We start from the raw sequence: 23242 nt of genomic DNA on the forward strand, positions 1-23242 counted from the left end.
AAAAAAAAAAAAAAAAAAAAAAAAAAAAAAAAAAGAGAGAGAGAGTAGAATTCATGTGCTCTCAAGATAAAGGCTATGCTTTTGTATGTGTGTATGTGTGAGTGTGTGTGTGTGTGACAGAGAGAGAGAGATAAAGAGAAAGAGGTGGGGGAGAGGATAGTTGAGACAGAGTACATAGCATGAAATCCTAGAAATTATATAAATGTTTCACTACTTCTAAGGAAGGGGTAGTGGTTAGAAATTTTTTTTGCCCCTAAGTCAAGTCAGTGTTGGGAATGATGGACAACAGGTAGAAGAAAGGAATTCTTAATATCATGCCTTTGCTGATTGAAGTTTAGCTTTCCCCTCCAGTTGCCTCAGGTCTGAATGTAAATATCCTTGGTTTCCTAGCTCGCATTTAAGGAGAATAGAAGAATGAACCCCCACATTTTTTTTTTTAATTTGGAGGGGAGAATTAAGAGGGAGGAGAAAGTTCAAACTGGATCGATGCTTATTAAATTAAATTTATAATTATGCTTCCTAAAATCAAAAGCATAGCACTTTATAGCTCACAACCAACTTTACAAATACGCTGTGAATTGATTTTACGAAAACATGAAGAATGCAGCTCCTCCCATTCTCTCATTAATATTTTAAGGCACAACTTTTACTTCAATTCCTCAATGGCAATGGAGCTTTTATTCATTCATTCAACAGATGTTAATTGACTACCAAGTATGTGGCAGATGCTGTTCAAGGTGCTTGTGATATGTTTATGAACAAAACAATCCTAGCCCCTTGGAGCTTAGGTTCTAGCAGAGGTAGACAGACAAGGAATATTGACCATAATAGAAAACTAAGTTACGTTGCGTTTAAGGAGGTGATGGCTGTTATGGAAAAAAGAAAGAGTAGAGAGCTGGGTAAAGGAGACAGAAAGTTTTAAAGGAATTGGAAATTCCAACATGGATGGAGGCAGATTGCTGCATTAAATAGGGTAGTCAGGTTAAGTCTCATTAAGGTGAGATTTGGACAAAAGCTTAAAGGAGATGAGAGAGCTAGCCTTAGGTATTTGGGGGAAGAACGTTCTGGGAAGATGAAACAGCTGAAGTCAAGACTTTAAGGTGGGACCAGTGCAGCAAGATGAGAATGAGTGAGAAGAACAGTATCAGGAGAATAGACTGTAGAAGTAAGGGACCCATGATCCTGGGGGACCCGGTAGGTCATTGTAACAACCATCACTTCTACTCTAAAGGAAATGGGGAGTCATTACAGAATTGAGCATGAGAGGGCATGATGTGATTTCTGTTTCAGTGGGATTTCTCTAGATGCTGTTTACTTGAGAATAGACTGGAAAGGAGGCAGGGGGTAATCATAAAAGCAGGGAAACCTATTAGGAAACTGTATTCATTTTCTATTCCTGTGTAACATACTATCTCAAAATTTAGCAGCTAAACTAGCATACATTCATGATCTCATGTACTTTCTGAGGAATCTGGGATCAGCTTAGCTGTGAGGTTCTGGCTCAGGGTCTCAAAAGGTGGCAGTCAAGTTGTCATTTGGATTCATAATTGATTCAAAACTTGACTCAGACTGGAGAGTCTACTAGGCTCACTCATCTGGTTGTGGGCAGCCCTCAGTTCCTCACCAGCTGTCAAGGATTCAGTTCCTTGCCAAAATATGACACAATATGGTAGTTTGCTAGCACAAGGGGATGGGGTGGGAGTGGGGGAGAGACTTACAAAGATGGAAGCTGCAGAGTTTTATTGTCTAGCTCTGTAGTGATATACTATCACTTCTGTTATGTGCTATTGGTCATACAGACCAACCTTGGTCCAATGTAGGAGAAGACTTGCAAGTGTGTGAATTCTAGAAGTCAAGGATCAATAAGGGCCATATGGGAGGCTGGCTACCACAGAGATAATGCAATAATCCAAGTGCAAGATGATGGTGGTTTGGACCGGGGTGCTAGCAGTGGAGGTAGTGAGAAGTGGTCAGATTCTGGATATGTTTTGAAAGCAGACCCACTGGGATTTTCTAATGAAGTGGATGTAAGAAAATGAGGAATCAAGTATGACTCCAAGTATTGCAACTAGAAGGGTAGAGTTTTCACCAACAGAGACAGGAAAGGCTGAGGGCAGGCAAGGATTTAAAGTGTCTTGTGGTGGTGATTTAAGAGCAAATGTTTGGCTTTCCTGCATTATTTATCTTGCTCTTCTCTAATCCTTGTCATGGCCCAATTAGAGACCACTACTCTGTGTCTAGTGCTCTGCTAGGTGCATTACATGCATTTCTCTAATTTAATTTATCAGCTTTTTCACAAATGAGAAAGCTGAGATCTACGGGTTGAATCACTTGTTCTATGTGATAAGGCTAGTTAAGTTCTGTGTGATAGGGATTTGACTCTACGACCATCTCCTGTGGTCAGATTCTGGATGTATTTTGTAGCTGTGTTACCCTGGACAACTTAGTTAACCTTTGTGTGTGTTAACACTTTCTACAAACAATCTGACACACTTTAGATGTAAGTGCCTAGAGCCAGTCTGGGTGTGTATGTGTGTTAATTTACTCAGGGAGGTATGTGTGTGTGTGTGTGAATGCACTTGGGGATGAGGTAGAGTTTGCTGCTTCTAGAAGAAAGCCAAAGGCTAAGCTAGAGAAGAAGGTTTTCCAGATCCCAGGGTGAAGCCAGGCTGTTGTGAATCCAAGGCAGGACAAAAAGGTCAGTGACTGTGCATGGAAACTGCTGGGTTTTTTATTTGATGATTCAAAATGCCACTGTTTTGGTGTTGTTGGTGGATCCGACAGTTCAGTGACAGTTTTCTTTTTACTTTTTCTTTCTTTTCTTTTTCTTTCTTTCTTTCTTTCTTTTTTTTTTTTGAGACGGAGTCTCACTCTGTTGCCCAGGCTGGAGTGCAGTTGCTTGATCTTGGCTCACTGCAGCCTCCGCCTCCCAGGTTCAAGTGATTTTCCTGCCTCAGCCTCCCAAGTAGCTGGGATTACAGGTGTGCACCACCATGCCTGGCTAATTTTTTGTATTTTCAGTTGAGATAGGGTTTCGCCATGTTGACCAGGCTGGTCTCGAACTCCCGACCTCAGGTGATCCACCCGCCTCAGCCTCCCAAAGTGCTGGGATTACAGGTGTGAGCCACTGCACCTGGCCTTCAGTGATAGTTTTCTTTTCATAGTCAATCATCTTTGCATGATACAAATTAAATGGTAGATTTTGTAATAAATAACACATAGGCCATAAAAGTTTACAGCAAAGGGAGGCCCTGAAAGACTAAAATGGGGAAAATCCTGGAAAATTTTTTGGAGGATGGGATGTTGCAGCTGGACTCTGATAAGAGCACAATTTAGACGGAGAAACAGGAAGGGAATTTCAGGCAGGGAAACAGTCTGAGCAAAGGGATAGAAGTAAGAATGGGCATCTTTAGGAAGCTGCAGAGAAAATGGCTTAATTCCTTATATTAAATAAGTACACGGAAGTACATTTTGAAAAGTAGGTTGGGACCAGATAATAGAAGCCCTTAAATGTCAGACGGAGGATTTTGGACTTGATGTTATAGGCAGTAAAGAGTCATAGTACACTCTGAAAAATCACATTCTGTGAAGATTATCTCACTAGCCTTCAATATGGATCAAAGAGGGGAAAGTTGAAGGCATGAAGAGATAAGACTGAAGCTGTAATCATAAATATGGTGATTGACTTCATGTAAGGGATAAAGAGAAAGAATAATAGCATGTATGCTGCTTTTATAGTGTGTCAGTATATTTAATTCTGACAAAAACAGTAGGAAGTGAATATCATTATTCTGTCTACATTGGGATACGTCTCCATTTTATAGGTGAAGAAACCGATACACAGAAAGGTTAATTAAGTAATCCAGGATAACACAGCTAATAAGTGGAACAGCCAAGATTTGCACGCAGGCAGTCTGGCTTCAGAGTCTGGATATTAAAACAGTACATAAGGTTTGGCCTTGAGTGACTGGGGACAGATAATGATGAGGAGTGTCTGGTTGAGAAATGATGATTCGCTTAGTGTTGAAGACATTGAGTTTAAATTGAAAAGGTTCTTTTTTTTAACTTTTATTTTACATTCAGGGGTACATGTTGCAGGTCTGTTATATAGTAAACTCATGTCACAAGAGTTTGATGTACAGGTTATTTCATCACCCAGGTACTAAGCCTAGTACCCAATATTTATTTTTTATGCTCCTATCCCTCCCCTCCCCTCACCCCCAGCCCTCTGGTAGACACCAGTGTCTGTTTGTCTCTTTGTGTCCATTTGTTCCCATCATTTGGCTCCCACTTATAAGTGAGAACATATAGTATTTGGTTTTCTATTCCTGTGTTAGTTTAAGGATAATAACCTCTGGCTCCATCTATGTCCCTGCAAAGGACCTAATCTCGTTCTTTATTATGGCTGCATAGTATTCCATGATGTATATGTACCATATTTTCTTTATCCATTCTTCTATTGATGGGCATTAGGTTGATTCCATGACAAAAGGATTCTATGTAGAAATACAGAAATGGTTCTCAGGTACTATATATCTGTTAGTCATTAAGGTACAGCAATGAAAGCTGTAAGAACAATGATGTAGATAAATAAGAAAAAGACCAAGGAATGGTCAGAGTTAGTGAAGGAAGAGGAGAGTTCAGGTAGAACAGAAATTAGAAAAGAATGGTTGGCTAAAGAGAAGAACTACCTTAGCATACTGTCTCACAAGTAAAGCAGGATTTTACAAAAGTAAAAAATGGACAAGAAAATTCAAGGAGTTAAGACCCAAAAACAGTCCATTGGACTTTGAGTTGGTTATTAGTAGAATTAGCTCTATGGAGGATACTACTACTATCTAACTATTATCTAGGGAAGATCTGTAATGCATCAAGCACTTCGAATGGAAATATCTCAGTGATTCCTTTAGAATAATATAAAATATCATGATACAGAAGAAGAAATGTAAGCTCAAAGAGATACCTGCTCATCAAGGAGATGAGCAACTCATCTGAATTCACTCATTGATAGAACTGAGATTTAAACTGAAGTTACTCAACTCCAAAAGCATCCTCCCCCTAGATCAAGACAAAAATTCTGTAAAACACAAACCAATGTCCTTGTAGAAATGGATATGAGAAGTTGATTAAAAGTAATAATTTGTGTGCATACTTCACTGTCCTAGTTTTTTCTTTTGTTATTTTCTTTTTTTAAAAAAAATTTCTTTTCTTTGTTTTCGTTCTCTACAAACCTTGTGTCTAGGGCTGATTTTCAACATCACTGTGAGGGAGCTGCCCTGCTACATTAGAAGGCCTGACCCGGAAGCAGATCATCCACTAATGGTTTAGCACCAGGTTCACCATGAACATGCATTGCGTAATGGGCACTGTCCTAGTTTTTGTTTTGGATGCCAAGTGTCTTTATAAGTAGATTTGTGTCTGGATCTGTTGACCATTATTGTACATATCTTTAGAAGGGGAAAATGTTATGTGTTAAGCTTCCTCTGCTTCTCCCCAGTAAAGCATTCCTGCATTTGACTCCTATTATACTCAGGGGAGCATGGAGGGGGCTGTCCTGGCAGAATACTCTGGAGCCTTGTGGACTGGCTGGTCTTGGTCTCAGTGGCACAGCTGCGTGGTCCCTTTCACTGCTTCAGCTGGCGACTCGTCTTTCAGCCATCTCCCAGGAGTGAAGTCATGGATTAAAGAAAACAAACGAGAAAAAAAAAAAAAGTTGTCTGTGTGACATGGCCTTAGCCTTGCTGTGATTGCTCTGGCGATCACCAAAATTTTCCTCCAAAGCAGGACCTTGGGATTGAGTTTACAGTTGCTGTTTACCGTTCTGTGTTTGAGACTACCTAGGACATAGCCCACCTAAAGCTTCACAGAGGATATTTAAGAAATGGACCAGAAAAGAATTAGAATTGCCCTTCCAAAAGAGCAATGATAAAACAGCTTCAGAGTGTTCCTAATTGTGGTGAAAGCTGCTCTGTGAAACTTTCCTTTCTTTCAAGTCTACATTTTTGCTCAGTGTACCAGAGAGATTGTTCTGTTTTTATTAAATTAAACTTCATTCAACAGTGCTGTGTACCAGAGAGATTATAATTTGTGAAGAAAAAACCAAAGTCATTGTGTAGTTAAAGGGAAGAGCACAAAAGGCCCGTGTGGCTGTCAAGAATGTGAAAAGAAATGGCTAACAAAGTTGTGATTTCCCAGAATATTTTTTCCACTGATCACGTAAGGATTCATCAACAATTTCATTTTAGGGGAAAGGCTGATGCCGCTCTTAAATTTATGAGCCAAGCTTTGTGCTAGGAAACATGAAATCAGCAAGCTAGGAGATTCAGCAGGAGGGAGTAGGGATTTTAAGAGGAAGATTTAGGGAAAAATCTCTCCAGTGAATCAGGACACATTTTAGTGAAAATCGAGACTTGGCTCTGATCCTTCAGCTTGGTGCTTCCTGCTAAACTTTTGGAATTTAGCCAGTGTTATAATTAACATCTCACCCCACCCACACTCCTCCACAGCAGTGTGTGTGTCTCTGAGGCATGACAGAGTAAAATCCTCATCCTTTTCAATGGTGTGGTCACTCCAAATAACGTTGAGTCCTTCCTGCAGGACTGGGCATTTTTGGAAGTGTGCATGATGCCTGTGTCTTCATGGGCAACAACTGAGGTTCCAAATCCTCTATTTTAGTCTCCAAGTGGAGGCTGCAGACCAGGCACCCAGGGTAGCCCCAACTAATCAATTGTGGTGGGCCGAGTGACACTGTCACAGCCCGGGCCCACCACCTCTGCTGCCTTCTTAGTTCTTCCCGAAGGCCTCATTATAGATCCTCAGGAGTCCACCAGCATTTCCTGTCTCCAAATCTAACCCTGCATATTTAGAAGTTTTCTACATGGAAATGCTATTTTATCATTAGATTAAATATGTACATTTTTTCTAACGGACTCTCCAAAATAAATACAAATGTGCTCCTTTTGTAAGAAAATCCCATTATTCTGCACACTACCAAAGTATCCTTCACTTCTAAAAGCGTTTCCCACATATCCCCATCTCAGCACTGACCAGCACGTTCCTACCTATGCTTCAGCTTTGTTTAGAAATGTTGGCCCCCTTCTTTGTCCCCTCATTAGGTTAGTTCCCTCTGTCATGTGCCCTCACAACACCACCCTTTCTCACATGCATGGCCCTGTAGTAGTGATATTCTCTCTCTCTGGCAGGTGCGTGGGGTAAGCAACAGTATGTTACGTGCCACTCCATCCTTAACAACCAGCACAGTGTCTGGCAACTATTGGGCTCTCAATAAATATTTACAGAATATTGTTAATTGAATAACTTTAATTTCCCTTCAATTAATGATTATCTTTAAGACTTTTAAATTATTCTCAACTTTACCAAAAATTGATATATCCACAAATTTTATGGGAACATAAAACTGTGCAGTGATAGTCATACCTGTTATTTGCAAAGTACTATACAGTTTGCAGAATCCTATTTTATCAATTATTTTATTTGATCTTCACAAGCGCATTGTAAGGTAAGTAGGGTGGGCATTGCTATTCCTATTTAAAGCAGGAGAAACTAAACGTTAGACATTACCAGCTTCCCACCACTGTAAATGGTGAACAAGTACTTACTTCTAAGGCCTATGCTACTCCATGTCACCACAGTGCCTAATAGTATGGTAGTAAGCCCACCAACCAGGGTGTTTATTTTTCCTTTTTCTTTTTTTTTTTTTTTTGAGATGGAGTCTCGCTCTGTCACCCAGGCTGGAGTGGAGTGGCACGATTTCAGCTTACTGCAACCTCTGCCTCTCTGAGTCCAGCAATTCTCCTGCCTCAGCCTCCCAAGTGGCTGGGATTACAGGCACACATCACCATGCCTGGCTAATTTTTGTATTTTTAGTAGAAATGGGGTTTCACCATGTTGGCCAGGCTGGTCTCGAATTCCTGACCTTGTGATCTGCCTGCCTTGGCCTCCCAAAGTGCTGGGGTTACAGGTGTGAGCCACCATGCCCGGTCTTAGAGTGTTTTCTCATGTATTCCAAGAAGCCTGATTATACCCCTGTAATCTAACTGATTTGCAGTTGAGTCAGTGTTCACTCTTTCCTTCCAATCAGTTTCACCAAACCACTGGCTCAAAGAGCCTGATTCAGAGACCTAGCAACCGGAATTCCACTCTGCTAAACGTGTATTTCCCATCTGTCCCATCCCAAACATATCTTACCAATGTCAGTGTCTTTTTTTCTGACCTTACACCAAAGCATGCACCATGACAGCACATAAAGGGCCCTTGACACACTCTTTGTTGTGAGTTCACACCAGTTCTTCATCACAAAGTGAGCTGAGGAACCATCTACCATTAGGAGATCCTATAGAAGTGTCAGCAAAAATAGACCTCTTTTTTTTTTTTTTAAGTCTTTCTTTTTCTATTTTCCATTTTAGTTTATTTCTATATTTTTCATTTCAATAGCTTTAGTGGTACAGGTGGTTTTTGGTTACATGGATGCATTGTATAGTGGTGAAGTCTGGGCTTTTAATGCACCTGTCACCTGAATAATGTACATTGTACCAATGTTTATTAGATCACTCTGTTTGCCTTTGCATACCCATAGCTGCTTAGCTCCCACTTATAAGTGAGAACATGTGGTATTTGTTTTTTGTTGTTGTTGTTCCTGAGTTACTTCATTTAGGATAGTGGCCTCCAGTTCCATCACTGTTGCTGCAAAGGACCTTATTTCATTCTTTTTTAATGGCTGAGTAGTATTTCATGGTGTGTGTGTGTGTGTACACCACATTTTCTTTATCCACTCATCGATTGATGGGTACATAGGTTTTTTCCATATCTTTGCAATTGTGAATTGTGCTGTGATAAACATATGAGTGGAGGTGTCTTTTTAATATAATGACTTTTTTTCCTTTGGGTAAATACCTAGCAACGGGATTGCTGGAAAGAATGGTAGATCACTTTTTGGTTCTTTGAAAAATCTCCATACTGTTTTCCATAGAGATTGTATTCATATACATTCCTATCAACAGTATATAACTGTTCCCTTTCCACTGCATCTGCACCAACATATGTTGGTTCTTGGCAACAAGGGACCTCTTTTATGACTGCATGACCATCAGAAGGCCTTGGCAGTTGAATTTCCATTGATTGATGTTGGCGTTGCCTTTGCCAGCCTTGTCACATGTCCCTGCCATGTTATGATGTGCTGACTTAGGTGTTACTGAAATACAGTGTCTCATTGTTCCGTGTTGGTTCCATTTCAATGAACAAGCATATGAGGGCTAGGAGAGAAGTGACCAAACCTCTGCAGGCTCTGTTGTTTGACAGCTGAGCACCCAGCATGGGGAGATGCTGAGGACTGTCATGGTCTTTGGGTACTTGAGTCATCACACTCACATGAAGACATTGCCTTGTTTGTCAATTGCTGCTTTATGCAAGGCTGGCTTAGTTAGGATTGATTGACTCCCACCCATTTATGTTTCTACTGTAAATTTCCCATATAGACTCCCTCACTTTCCATGATGGTCTTTGTAGCTTGTGACTTTTTTTTTTTTTTCTTTTTTTTTTTTGAGACAGAGTCTCGCTCTGTCGCCTAGGCTGGAGTGCAGTGGCCGGATCTCAGCTCACTGCAAGCTCCGCCTCCCGGGTTTACGCCATTCTCCTGCCTCAGCCTCCCGAGTAGCTGGGACTACAGGCGCCCGCCACCTCGCCCAGCTAGTTTTTTGTATTTTTTAGTAGAGACGGGGTTTCACCGTGTTAGCCAGGATGGTCTCGATCTCCTGACCTCGTGATCCGCCCGTCTCGGCCTCCCAAAGTGCTGGGATTACAGGCTTGAGCCACCGCGCCCGGCCGTAGCTTGTGACTTTTATATCACCTAAATATTGTAGAATTCTGTAGCAGCACAGGATCTACAATAGAGTCCATCTCATTCCTGCTGTTCCATATCATTTTACACAGCATTACCTGTAATACATTGTGTCTGCAAAGTAGCTTACATTGCCTTTTTAAATTGAGACATGGGTTCGTCTATAATTTGCTAGTAATTTCAAGTATAGATTAAACTAGATAAAAATTTTCAATAATCATTAGCCTATTGATTACATTTAATATCTTGCATTTATTTGTAATGAGAACTCAGAGAATGAAATGAAACCTGTTCTGTCTTAGGGTTCCATTCTTGCATTCATTAATAAAGAACAATTAGGTCAGGCATGGTGGCACATGCCTGTAATCCTTGCGCTCTGGGAGGCCCAGGCAGATGGATCACCTGAAGTCAGGAGTTTGAGACCAGCCTGGCCAATGTGGCGAAACCCTGTCTCTACTGAAAATACAAAAATTAGCCAAGCATGGTGGCAGGTACCTGTAATCCCACTTACTTGGGAGGCTGAGGCAGAGAATCCTTGAACCTGGGAAGTGGAGGTTTCAGTGAACCGAGATTGCGCCATTGCACTCCAGCCTGGATGACAAGAGTAAAACTCTGTCTCAGAAAAAAAAAAAAAAAAAAAAAAAAAAAGAATAAATAAATAAAATTACTTGGCCCCTAGAATGACTGGATATAGAGCCCTGAGTTTGAAGAGGACCAACTGTCTTAGTCAATTTTGTGCTGCTATAACAGAATACCTGACCCTGGGTAGAAATTTATCGGCTCACAATTCTGAAGGTCGGGAAGTCCAGGATCGAGGGGCAGCATCTGACCAGGGATTTCTTGCTGCATCATCTTATGGGGAAAGATGGAAGGGTAAAGACAGAGCAAGATGGAAAAAGAGCAAGAAGGGGCAAAGCTATTTCAGTCACAATGAACCCACTCCTTTGATAATGGCATTAATCCATTCATGACCTAAACACCTCTTAAAGAGGAGTGGGCTCAACACCACATGGAATCCCTACCTTCCAATACCATCACAATGTTGATGAAATTTTAACTTAGGTTTTGGAGGGGATGAAGATTCAAACCATAATAGCAACTTATACTACTGGGACTACTTTTTAAAGACTTATTACTTCGCATAGACAGTAAAAAACTAAATCAGTGGTTGTCACTTTAACTTTAATCTTCTTCCCTTCCTTCTCCCCCATTCTGGGAAAATAAAAATTAAGGTTTGTAGTCATGTAATGTGTATATTATTAGGGGCAAGAAATTTGTTCTCTCTGATAATGAACCTCCCATGTCTCTTGTTTTTACAGTAATAAAAGGCTAGTGGCCTTAGTGCCCATGCCCAGTGACCCTCCATTCAATACCCGAAGAGCCTACACCAGTGAGGATGAAGCCTGGAAGTCATACTTGGAGAATCCCCTGACAGCAGCCACCAAGGCCATGATGAGCATTAATGGTGATGAGGACAGTGCTGCTGCCCTCGGCCTGCTCTATGACTACTACAAGGTAGGTCCCCAGCCTCCACTTTTCTGCCTGCTCCAGGACATCCGTTTGCTGGTGGGAAGACAGAATAGATTCTTCCACCCAGACCAGGGAACTAATAGCATTTCCAAACACAATATAGAATTCAGCCTCTTCCTGTTCTCATTGCCTCCTGCTTCCCCATCTACAAAGCTCAACTTTATCACCCACCCAGAGGAAGTGCTCATTTTGGGATAATATTTTTTGTGTTCTTTGTTCACATGCATAAATATTATTTGCATATTATTCTTATATTACAAATACTTCCTTGTTACCATGTTTACTTTAGGATTATTATTTTTGCTGAATGAAGTATATTACATTGTGTGGCTTTATTAATCCATTTTCACACTGCTGATAAAGACATACCAGAGACTGAGAAGAAAAAGATATTTAATTGGACTTACAGTTCCACATGGCTGGGGAGGCCTCAGAATCATGGCAGGAGGCAAAAGGCACTTCTTACATGGCAGTAGAAACAGAAAATGAAGAAGATGCAAAAGTGGAAACCCCTGATAAAACCATCAGATCCTGTGAGACTTATTCGCGATCACAAGTACAGCATGGGGAAAACTGCTCCCATGATTCAAATTATCTGCCACAAGGTCCCTCCCACAACACATGGGAATTATGGGAGTACAATTCAAGATGAGATTTGGGTGAGGACACAGAGCCAAACCATATCAGTGGCTATACCATAATTTAGTTATTGCTCAGCAGTTGAACATTTAGGTTGCCTCTAGATTTTTCTATTTATAAGAAACATTCAGGGTTTCTAGATTTTTCAGTTTTAAAAGGAACATTCTGATGAATACTTTTGTGGAAGACGTTTGCAGCAATTACAATGCCTAATTTTGTTACAACCCTAACTTTCTCCATTGTTTTGATGAGTAGTAAATTTTTATTATGAAAAACTCTTAAGGCAAAATAAATGTAAAGCACTTACATTTCAAAAATTTACTTGCCATATACTACCTCTAAAATAGGAGTATTTCAGGAAATCAGACAAAAAACAATGGTTTTTCTCCAGCATGAAGAACTATGCCTGGTATGACCTGCTCCTTTTGAATTATTGAAGTGGAAAAAATGGACAAGTATTTACTGAATGAGATTTATTACCTGCCTTGATTGTAAACACCTTTGGTTGATGCTGGGAATTGGCACAAATGTGAGGATGGCTGTGTTTATTTTGCTGGTTGGGCACAATGAACTCTTTTTTTTTTTTTTTTTGAGGCGGAGTCTCGCTCTGTCCCCCGGACTGGAGTGCGGGATCTCAGCTCACTGCAAGCTCCGCCTCCCGGGTTTACGCCATTCTCCTGCCTCAGCCTCCAGAGTAGCTGGGACTACAGGCGCCCGCCACCACGCCCGGCTAGTTTTTTGTATTTTTAGTAGAGACGGGGTTTCACCGTGTTAGCCAGGATGGTCTCGATCTCCTGACCTCGTGATCCGCCCGTCTCGGCCTCCCAAAGTGCTGGGATTACAGGCTTGAGCCACCGCGCCCGGCGAACTCTTATTTTAGAATAAGAACTGAATCCCACCTTCCCTTCTCCCTCCATCATGGAAAAACCAGAGGTTTCGGCAAAATCATGCAGGAGAGATAATTTCCCTTTTCGTAACCTTCGGTCTCTGCTTCCTGTTTCCTTTCTGCTTCCGACTTCCTGTTAACTTCCAGCAGCCTCCACTTTGCAAGCTATGTCTCCTGTCTCTTCCCTAAAACAGTTATCACGCTTTCAAAACATCTCCCACCACCACCTCTGGCATTGCCACCACACCTACTCTTCTGCCAGGGTTTTCTAAAATTACACATTCCTTTTCCAACTTCTTTCCCATTAAAACACTCAGGAGGGATTCCTCCTTGGGGGGATTATTGAAAACAAAGTGAGGCTTTATCTAAGATGGAGAACAAGGTATGAGTGGCAGGTGCAAGTGACTGACAGGTAGGTCCATCCAGGGGATTTTAAATAAAGATATTGCTAACTCAAACAAATGTATCCTTTACAGTTAGGAAGTGCTGGAGAAATATACGAAGGGCTTTCTCTTGGTCTAGGCTTTCTCCAGTCTAGGCTGACTTTCCCACTTATCAAGAGAGCCAGCGCTGGCAGATTGTGACCACCCTCTTATGAAGGCATAAAACTCCCAGCAGGACTTGTGACATAGCAAGAAGGACCTTAACTTTGGGGGACTTGGGTTCAAGATGAAAGGATGCTTTAAGGCCTAAACTACATTGCATGTAAGTAAGGCTATTTTCTCTACAGTGAAGGGGAATTCCTGGGGGAAAAAAAAGTGTGAAAACCAAAATGATTTCATGGTAGGTTTTTTTTTCTTCTTCCTTTCTGGCTGTGGTGGTTTTATACTTTTCATTCTTTCTGATTGAGGATCTCATTTGAGAAATGCAAGGATAAATTATAAATGTTTCAAACTGAAAATTTTCAAAATGTATTGAGGATAGTTGGGAAGCACAGAACTCATCAAATTAGGCTGCTTCGTGTACTGGGCCACTTCTTGAGGGCTTAACTGTTTTTGGTCTCATCCTTAGAAAGAAATTGAAAAGTGATTTTCTTCTATGATTAAAAAAATAGTCAAAACCTGATAGTTGTATTGATCTTCAAAATCTATATCTTTAAAGTGACCCTGATTTGATTATTCAGATCATTATAACTTCTCTTTGTAACTTTTTTTTTTTTTTTTGAGATGGAGTCTCGCTCTGTCACCAGGCTGGAGTGTAGTGCAAGATCTTGGCTCACTGCAACCTCCACCTCCCGAGTTCAAGCAATTCTCCTGCCTCAGCCTCCCAAGTAGCTGGGATTACAGGCACGCTCCACCATGACCAGCTAATTCTTGTATTTTTAGTAGAGATGGGGTTTCACCATATTGGCCAGGATGGTTTGGATCTCTTGACCTCGTGATCCGTCCTCCTTGACCTCCCGAAGTGCTGGGATTACAGGCAGGAGTCACTGTGCCGGACCTGTTTGTAACTTTTATAATGTTAAATTAATATATAACTTAATAGTTTTCATAAGGCTTTGAAGAAATATACTAATTATATTTAGGAGAAATATATTGTTCTTATTCTTTAAAAAATAGATTTTATTTTGTTATTATGAAATGGATTTAATTTCATATATCTGTATTTGATGGCAATTCTTTTTTTGTATTAGTGAGAAAGAGAAGCATACCCTGAAACAAACATAATTAGTAATTTTTTTGTTTTGTTTTGACAGAGTCTCACTCTGTTGCCCAGGCTAGAGTGCAGTGGCATGATCTCAGCTCACTGTAACCTCCATCTCCCGAGTTCAAACGATTTTCCTGCCTCAGCCTCCCAAGTGGCTGGGACTAAGATGTGCATCACCGCAACTGGCTAATTTTTTGTTTATATTTTTAGTAGAGATGGGATTTTGCACATGTTGGCCAGGCTGCTCTTGAACTCCTGGCTTCGAGTGATCCGCCCGCCTTGACCTCCCAAAGTGCTGGGATTAGGCATGAGTCACCACGTCCGGTCCATAATTAGTAATTTATGAAGGCAATGTATTTTATTTCCCACAGATGCAAAGGATAATTAAGTATTAGTAAATACGGGTGATTAAGTACTAGTAAATGTGGTACCTAGATTACCTGTCCTCTTATATATTTGCTAGCATTTAAAGGAAAGTTGAAATACTGCTTTCTGTAAATATTCTGAGATAACAGGTAGGGAGTTTACATAAAACTCAAGTTGCAGCCAAGTCTGTAACTCCTTCTGTTGAATTAATATTTCCAAGACCGTGTGGACTACTAGAGTTACATAGCTGCTTTTATTTCACACGAACTTTGCTATATTTTTGCTTGAAACATTTTAGTGTTTCTGGAAAGAATTTGTCTTGTTTTCAAACATTCTATGTTCAAATGATCATTTTGAAGCCCTTTTCAGTTCCCTGGGTGTTCACAGCTTATATATGTTGGTGTTAAAGTTATAACAAAGTTAAATGTCCCTTGAGGATAGACCTTTTCTGTAGTCAAGTGAAATGTTAATGAAATAAAGCAGTTCTGGTTTTTTGGTCTAAACTCGTGTAAACTCTGGGAAGTTAAATTATTGTAAAAATTGCTGCCATGTTATCATTTACATTTTACAGACTTTCTATGCCTCTTCAGAGTATGAATTGATTCTATTTTTGTCAAAGAAACTGTTTTTCCTCACTGTTGAAGTTGGAGTACATCATCCCTGAGGGGACAGTCGTGGACTCTGTCCACAGGGAGGAGTTCATGAGCTACACGCAGGCACTCCAGAAATGGTGGTCCCTGTCCTGTGAATGTGGTGAAGGCATACCTTTGCATGATATTTCATAAATTTCAAGGTCTTTTCACCTGCATTTGATAACTGTCACCACAGCATTATTGCAGTGAAGTCTATCAGGTTTTACATTTCATAGTTCCGCAACTCAGTGGGATTTACCCAAGATCACAGGACAATCCTGTATGTTTCCTAATATCCATTGTTTTACAATGTCTACCATTTACAAAATGCCCTTTTTTGAATCCACTTAAAAATTTTAAAAGTATGCATTTGGAGCTTAACAAGTTGCTTACTCATCAAGTGGTGTTTATTTTTTAAAACCCAAATGTATAGAATCTGTCATAATTTAGAGACTAAAATTCTAGCCCAGTTCTCTATCTAGTTTAAACTACTTACCAATAATAGCTCCAGAGTTGTGTGACCTTTCCATGAATTTCAGGCATGACAGAAAAACGTGACAGATTCAAGTAGCCAGATATTTTAAAACTGTTTTGACTTACTTTATGTAACTTTATTTTCCTCTTGAGAGAGCTGATTTATCATCATCTGGTTCCAGCTGTAGTGAAAAATAGGCTTCCCTGGTCAGTTGGTTTCCGTCTGTTCTACTGACCAGTACTGCTGGAAACCAGTTTGTTGGTTGATTTGTTTGTCCATCTATCCATCCACCCGTCCATCTATCCATCCACCCCTCCATCCATCCATCCTTCCTTCCATCCATCCATCCATCCATCCACCCACCCACCCACCTACACACCCACCCAAAAAATATTCACTAAGTAGCTATGACCTCCTAGCAATGGGGATAAATATTGGATATCTAAAGGCAGGTGAGACTCAGTTCACTACCTCAGAGAGATCACCGACAATCACAGTCCAGGACAAACACAGTGCTGTAAACCTATAACCATGGTTTATGGAGGTCAGTGCTCTAAAAGGGTTATGTTCTAAGAGCAATAGGTTGACTGACAACCTCCCAGATAATTCACCGGCTTTCCAGAGGAAGCAATGCCTATTCTGCCACAGAGTAGAGAACGATCTGTCACATGCACAGACCAGGACAGAAAAGAGAGAGACAGAGAGACAGAGAGTTGGTGAGGGGAGTTCATAACTAAGGGCAAGATGATTTCTGGATTAATCAAGGCAGAGAGTACAGAATAAAGGCTCTGAGGAGAATTATAAAGAGTTGAGTTTGAAGTGCCTGCAAGATGTCCAGGTAGGGGCATCTAGGACTCAAGGGAAGAGACCAAGTTCAGAGTTCTCAGTTTATCTAAAGATGGTTTGCAAAGCCAACATTTCAAAAAAGAGCATGGTTCAAAGAAGAGCAAACCCGCACGTTAATAACCACCTTTATGGTATTGTGCCTAGCGCCTTAGACCGAGCACAGGTGTCTGTGCGGAGCTCACATCAGGGACTCTTGGCAACAATAACATTCACTTCCATGAATCTTTGGGGTTGCTAACATGTTTCAGTGTTTGGAACCCCTATTCTTCTATTTCTTTGGTCCTGCCTTTTCCAGGCCATTTTCATTGATCAATTGATTCTTTCAATAAGTATTTAGTGAGGGCCTACTACATTCCAGGCACTGAGGACATAACCATGTACAAGGTGGACATAGAGATTGCCATATCATGGGCACATAAAATTAGATAGGACTCAAAGTATGGGCACAAGTTAGCCTGAAGAAGGCATGGGTTGTGGTGTGGGTGTAGGAGGGGTGGGACAGGTTCTAGGCAGAGAGGATTTTGTGTGATGGCTCTTTTGTGAGAAGGAGCATTGCATGGTCATAAATATAGTTGGCCCAAGTGTGAGAAGCAAAAACAGGGGCTGCCTACACTGAGATGGGAGACTTTTTGAGACTACCTACCTGAGAGTAATGGGAAGCACTCAAGTGTTTTAAGTATAATAGCAACACTACAAGATCAGACTGCATTTTAAGCAGACCACGCTGAGTCTTCCTAATGGATCCAGAAATAATTCACAGGAATGAAATGAAGGAGAGGAGAGACCAGTTAGGAGCTGATTGAGCAGCCCAAGCAAGGGACCCTGGCGGCTGAGCCTGGAGGCTGGTTTCTAGGGGTGGCGGATGGGTTTCAGAGGCACAGGGGACTTTGTGCCACCTGGTTGGAAGGGGAGAGGGCAGGGGAAGCTTGACAGTCAAGAAAAATGTGATGGTGCCATAGCACATGACAAAAGAAGTAAATCATCTGTCCCTGCTTCAGAGGCCCTTCCTCATCTGGCCTTTGCTCATCTCTGAGGCCACATCTCCCCCAACTCATTCCTCATGCCGGCCATGCCTTCCTTGTTCTGTCCTGCCCTCTAACCTTTTTATAAGCAGCTCCAGTGGCTAGAAAGCCTTCTCCATCCACCTTACAGATTCCTACCAATGGCTCAGCCCCTCTGGGGAGCTCCGCCCTCTAGGCTTCCAGAGAATCCTGTCAGTGGCACAGTTTTATCTCACATCACGGGTATTAAATTTTTAAAACACTATAGGAATAACTATATTTTAGGAGAGAAACTAAGTGCTCTCTGGTGGGGTGGGTGAGTTGTAAACTCAGTACAGCAGCAGGCAGAGCTGGGGAGGCAGGTCTTCTTTTTTTAATATATGTATAGTTTTCCAGTTTATTAAGTTTTTAATCTCAATGCCAGTAGAATTTCTTTCTCCTTCCCCCCCGTTTTATTATTTATTTTTATTTTTTTAATTATTATACTTTAAGTTCTGGGATACATATGCAGGTCTTTTTTTAAAAAAATTTATCATTTCAACTTTTGTTTTACATTTGGAGGTACGTGTGCAGGCTTGTTACATGGATATATTGTGTGATACTGAGGTTTGGGATACGACTGTGCCCAGCACCCAGGCAATGAGCATAGGACCCAAAAGGTAGTTTTTCAGCCCTTGCCCTACATCCCCGCCTTAGTAGTCCCGTGTCTGTTGTTCCCATCTTTATGTCAATGTGGACCCAATATTTAGCTCCTATTTATAAGTCAGAACATGTGGTATTTGGTTTCCTGTTCCTGCATTTATTCACTTAGGATTATGGCCTCCAGCTCCACCCATCTTGCTGCAAAGGACATGATTTCCTTCTATTTTTATACCTGTGGGGTCTCCTTAAACACTTACTTCTTCCTTAATGTCTTTTAAAAATTGTCATAAAAGATATATAACATAAAATTTACCATTTTAACCATCAGTAAGTGTCCAGTTCTGTGGCATTAAGTACATTCACACACTTGTGCAAACATCACCACCATCTATCTCCAGAGCCTTTTCATTTTCCCAAACAGAAAACTCTGTACTCCTTAAACAATGATTCCTTTCTTATCCTCCTACCTGCTGGTCCCCTCTGTTTTACCTTCTGTCTATGAATTTGACTCTTCTGGGGTACCTCATCTAAGTGGAACCATACAATATTTGTCCTTTTGTATCTGGCTTAGTTTTTTAGTGTAGTGTCTTCAGGGTCCCTCCATATTACAACATGCACCTTAATTTCATTCTCTGTTAAGGCTGCATAGTATTCCATCGTATGGCTGTGCCCCATTTTGCTTTTCCATTCATCTGCTGTAGAACATTTGGGTGGTTTCCTCCTGCGGGCTACTGTGAATAGTGCTGCAATGAACACAGGTGTATTGAGTACTGAAATTGTATGTTTATCTGTCATCTTCAATAGATGATGAGAACTATCATTTATCTCATTTCTATCCAGTGTTTAGCAATGCCTGATACAGTATAGACTCTGAAAGTTAACATGAATGATTTACAATTGATTTATTTTGTTTTTTATTAACAAATATAAAGTACCACACACTTCAAGTGCTTTGAAAATTACATTAACTCATTTAATTTTAGTAAAAACCTGTGAGATGAGGGACTATTGTTATGCCCATTTTACAGATGAGGAAAGTGGGACAGAGTTTACTGAGTGGTAGAGCTGAGATTTGAACCCAGGCAAGCAGGTTCTAGGTCTGGACTCCTGGCCACTTTGCTCTGTCCCCACCCTAAGCCAGGTGTCTGGGCTTGTGTACGTATTTAGGTAAGTGGAAATCACAGGAATTGCTAGAGGACTCCAGTAGGATGATTTTCATGAACGTTCTTTCATCTCAAGAAAGCAAAAGTTGCTTTTTGGGTGCAAAGGAGTTTGGCTAGAAGGAAGATCTGGAGATATAGAAAAAGGAAAGGAAGAAAGAAAGAGAGAGAGAGAAAGAAAGAAAGAAAGAAAAAGAAAGAAAGAAAGAAAGAAAGGCAAAAAATTCAATAAACCAACCCGATTCAAGCCTACTTATTCATGTGTTTGAAAACTATGGCAGAGTAAAGGATCTAGGATGCAGTAGGCGATTAGATGACGGTCAGAGACACACCTGGTGGGATGGCCCTTCTTTCAATGAGCACTTTTTCAATATCTTTCAGGTAATATGTTGGCATTAGGAGTGTTTTATTTTATTTTATTTTATTATTTATTTATTTATTTTTTTGGGACGGAGTCTCGCTCTGTCGCCCAGGCTGGAGTGCAGTGGTGTGATCTCAGCTCACTGCAAGCTCCGCCTCCCAGGTTCACACCATTCTCCTGCCTCAGCCTCCCAAGTAGCTGGGACTACAGGTGCCTGCCACCACACCTGGCTAATTTTTTATATTTTTAGTAGAGATGGGGTTTCACTATGTTAGCCAGGATGGTCTCAATCTTCTGACCTCGTGATCTACCTGCCTCGGCCTCCCAAAGGGCATCAGGAGTTTTAAGACAATAATGAAAGTGTATTTAGAAACAAAATTGTGGAAGCAAGTCCACAAGCTGTGTAGGAAGGTGGACAAAGGCAGGCCCAGGTATATTGGATGCTTCCCCCCGCTGCTAGCTCAGCACAGCCCCCTGTGCCTAAGCCCCCCAACCATGTCAGCACTTAAAGTTCTCATCAGAGAGGAGGGTAGGTCTCTGTTCTTTATGCTGACATTTGTTGTGTAACTCCATTATGTTTTCTGTCTGATCAAAGGCACCTAAGTCTAGATTTACCTCTGCTCACATTGCTTCTCTCCCCTCTTCCACTCCCGAGGTAGGGAGTGCATGAGAGGTGCTCGGGTCCAGGGAGAGTCACCTAGGCCAGGAGTAAGCAGCTGAATCATGTCTGCTATGGCCATATGTTTATCACCAACCCTTTGTCTCTGGCTCCATAATCATTGTCACTCAGGCTACTCGCCTTTAACATCTCCTGGTGATAGCAACTTTTCCACCATTTCCCGGAGAACATCCCATTTTGGTTTCTTTGCTTATGCTGGTGTCCAGCTGTGAACATGGTCATGGTTGCATCTATATACATCTGACTGATGGTTGGTGATGTTTCCAGGTTCCTCGAGACAAGAGGCTGCTGTCTGTAAGCAAAGCAAGTGACAGCCAAGAAGACCAGGAGAAAAGGTAAAGGAATTTGTGTGGCCCCCAAAATAATTCTATGTTTTCCGAAAACAATGTTATTAAACTGTATATTTTGTTCTTGAGAGAAGATGGGGTCAAGAAGCTTAGCATCCTCTATCTGTCTTTCGAATCTGGACCAATGCCAGATCTCTCAATGAGGAAAGCAAATTGCATTTTTGGTTGTGCATTCAAAGGGTCTCTGTACCCTCTTCAGATACCCGCTTCCAAGGAGGCTTAAAATCCTGAGTCAGAGATGAGATGCTGGCAAGATAGCGCATTGCTGGGTTTAACTTTTCTGATCAATCCTATGGCATTATAACTGCAGTTAGGTCCCTCGGGAAGTGAGACACTTGAAAGATTGCTTTCGATGATGGGGGAGGGGAAAGAAAGGAGGTTGGACGGTTTCTCAGCCAGGGGAGGCACAGGTAGAGGCCACTGCAAGGGTTACCTCTGTCAGGGTGAAGGGGCAGGACAGCTGCGGGAGATCACTATGGAACACCCCTTGTCTGCCCTCCTCAATCAAGAACCAGCTGAAAAGCAAGGCACAGTCAGATAAATCGAGATTCAAAAGGGGCAGAAAAACCAAAAGCAGCTTTATTTCTGATGAAGCCAATTGGAGAATGTGACTCAGAATCTGCAGCTTGTAACATTTCAGTCCTGACTTAGGTAAGCGTACCCATTCAGTCCCAGGCATGACTTTGTACCATTTATGGCACAGCATGGGTGACTGGAGGGGGAGTCCCCTCTCTTTGGCCAGAATGATCCAGAAAAAGAAACAGGACCAGAAGGGACTGAATCACCCTGCTCAGCTACTTCTTTCAAACTCACCCACATTTTTTTTTTTTTTTTTTTTTTTTTTGAGACGGAGTCTTGCTCTATCGCCAGGCTGGAGTGTAGTGGCACCATCTTGGTTCTCTGTAATCTCTGCTTCCCAGTTCAAGATATTCCCCTGCCTCAGCCTCCTGAGTAGCTGGGACTACAGGCATGCACCACCATGCCTGGCTAATATTTTGTATTTTGGTAGAGATGGGATTTCACCATGTTGGCCAGAATGGGCTCGATCTCCTGACCTCGTGATCCACCTGCCTCAGCCTTCCAAAGTGTTGGGATTACAGGTGTGAGCCACCGCACCCGGCCCAAACTTACCCACTTCTTTCAAACTCACCGATCAATAAATCTCTTCCCCTGCAGTGGGATGGAGAGAAGCCATGGTGTTTTTCTGTTGGAGGTTCTTCCATATGGATATAAAATCCCCTACTAGTACATATGTCAGAATCTGACCTGGCCTTGATAGGAACTGCTTGTGACATTACAGTCTTCTGTGATCAGCAGCAGGGGCCTCTCCACCAACCAGCAGCCCTGTGCTGTGCAGCATCTCCAGGGTACAACCCCAGCAGAACATGAAGACTGCCTGCATCAGAGTCACTGTTCCACTAGGGATCTCCTGAAGCTCCACACTGCCCTGGGGTCCTGGGGCCTCGCTGGCAGAGGTGATGACAAGGAAGAAGAGGCTGACACTCTTCAGGCCCTAAAACTTTCCCTTGATCCAGTCAGTTTTATTGAGTTAAGCTTGTGCTATCTGCTTAGTCCTGTGCCAGAATTACAGCAGGATGAGGGAAAAACAAGTTTAAGCCATGTACTCTGTCTACCTTTTACATCACAGACAAGTGAGTATCTCTTAGGACAACATAATGAAGCAACAGCTGCTCATTGTATTTTAATGGTTACTTTTGTGATTTTCACAGAGCATTGAAAAAAAAAACTGCAGTGAAGTATAGACTGACCTACCTTATATAGATTAATTATGACTTAGACTTCTCATCGAATATAATTTGGAAGGATGTCATTGTGATCTACAGCATATTCATGAATTAAGGTGCCATATGTTAACATAGTATCATTACAACTGTTTGTATGCAGAAGTTGCTACCTGGAAAAATAACAGAATCTCAAAGACATGATCTGAATTTTCTAAGAAGTGTGTTTAACACACCGTTATTATCATTGCATTTTTCTCATATTACAATATTTGGTTCAATTTTAAATTCTATTGCAGATAATTACTATCACAATAATTCTTAGTTTTAATTACCCATTTTTTAGATGTCTTTGTGAAGTTCTCTGGTATTAGCTTCAAAATCTAAAACTGTTTAACAGAGGCATAGTTACACATTTTAGGGTGGTGCCGAA

General features: G+C 41.4%; 1 protein-coding gene across 2 annotated transcripts in view; it reads left to right on the top strand.

Annotated features, from left to right (window-relative positions):
* GRHL2 (grainyhead like transcription factor 2) overlaps positions 1 to 23242 on the top strand; it is a 180864-nt gene that overhangs the window by 39556 nt on the left and 118066 nt on the right. For both annotated transcript variants that reach the window (XM_023223392.1, XM_023223384.2), the window contains exons 2-3: positions 11176 to 11371; positions 20988 to 21055. In XM_023223392.1, coding sequence (XP_023079160.1) covers positions 11204 to 11371; positions 20988 to 21055 — 236 coding nt within the window. In that variant the 5' untranslated portion in view covers positions 11176 to 11203. The remainder of the gene's footprint in view (positions 1 to 11175; positions 11372 to 20987; positions 21056 to 23242) is intronic.

Source organism: Piliocolobus tephrosceles, chromosome 7, assembly GCF_002776525.5.
Source record: "Piliocolobus tephrosceles isolate RC106 chromosome 7, ASM277652v3, whole genome shotgun sequence".
NCBI lineage: Eukaryota > Metazoa > Chordata > Mammalia > Primates > Cercopithecidae > Piliocolobus > Piliocolobus tephrosceles.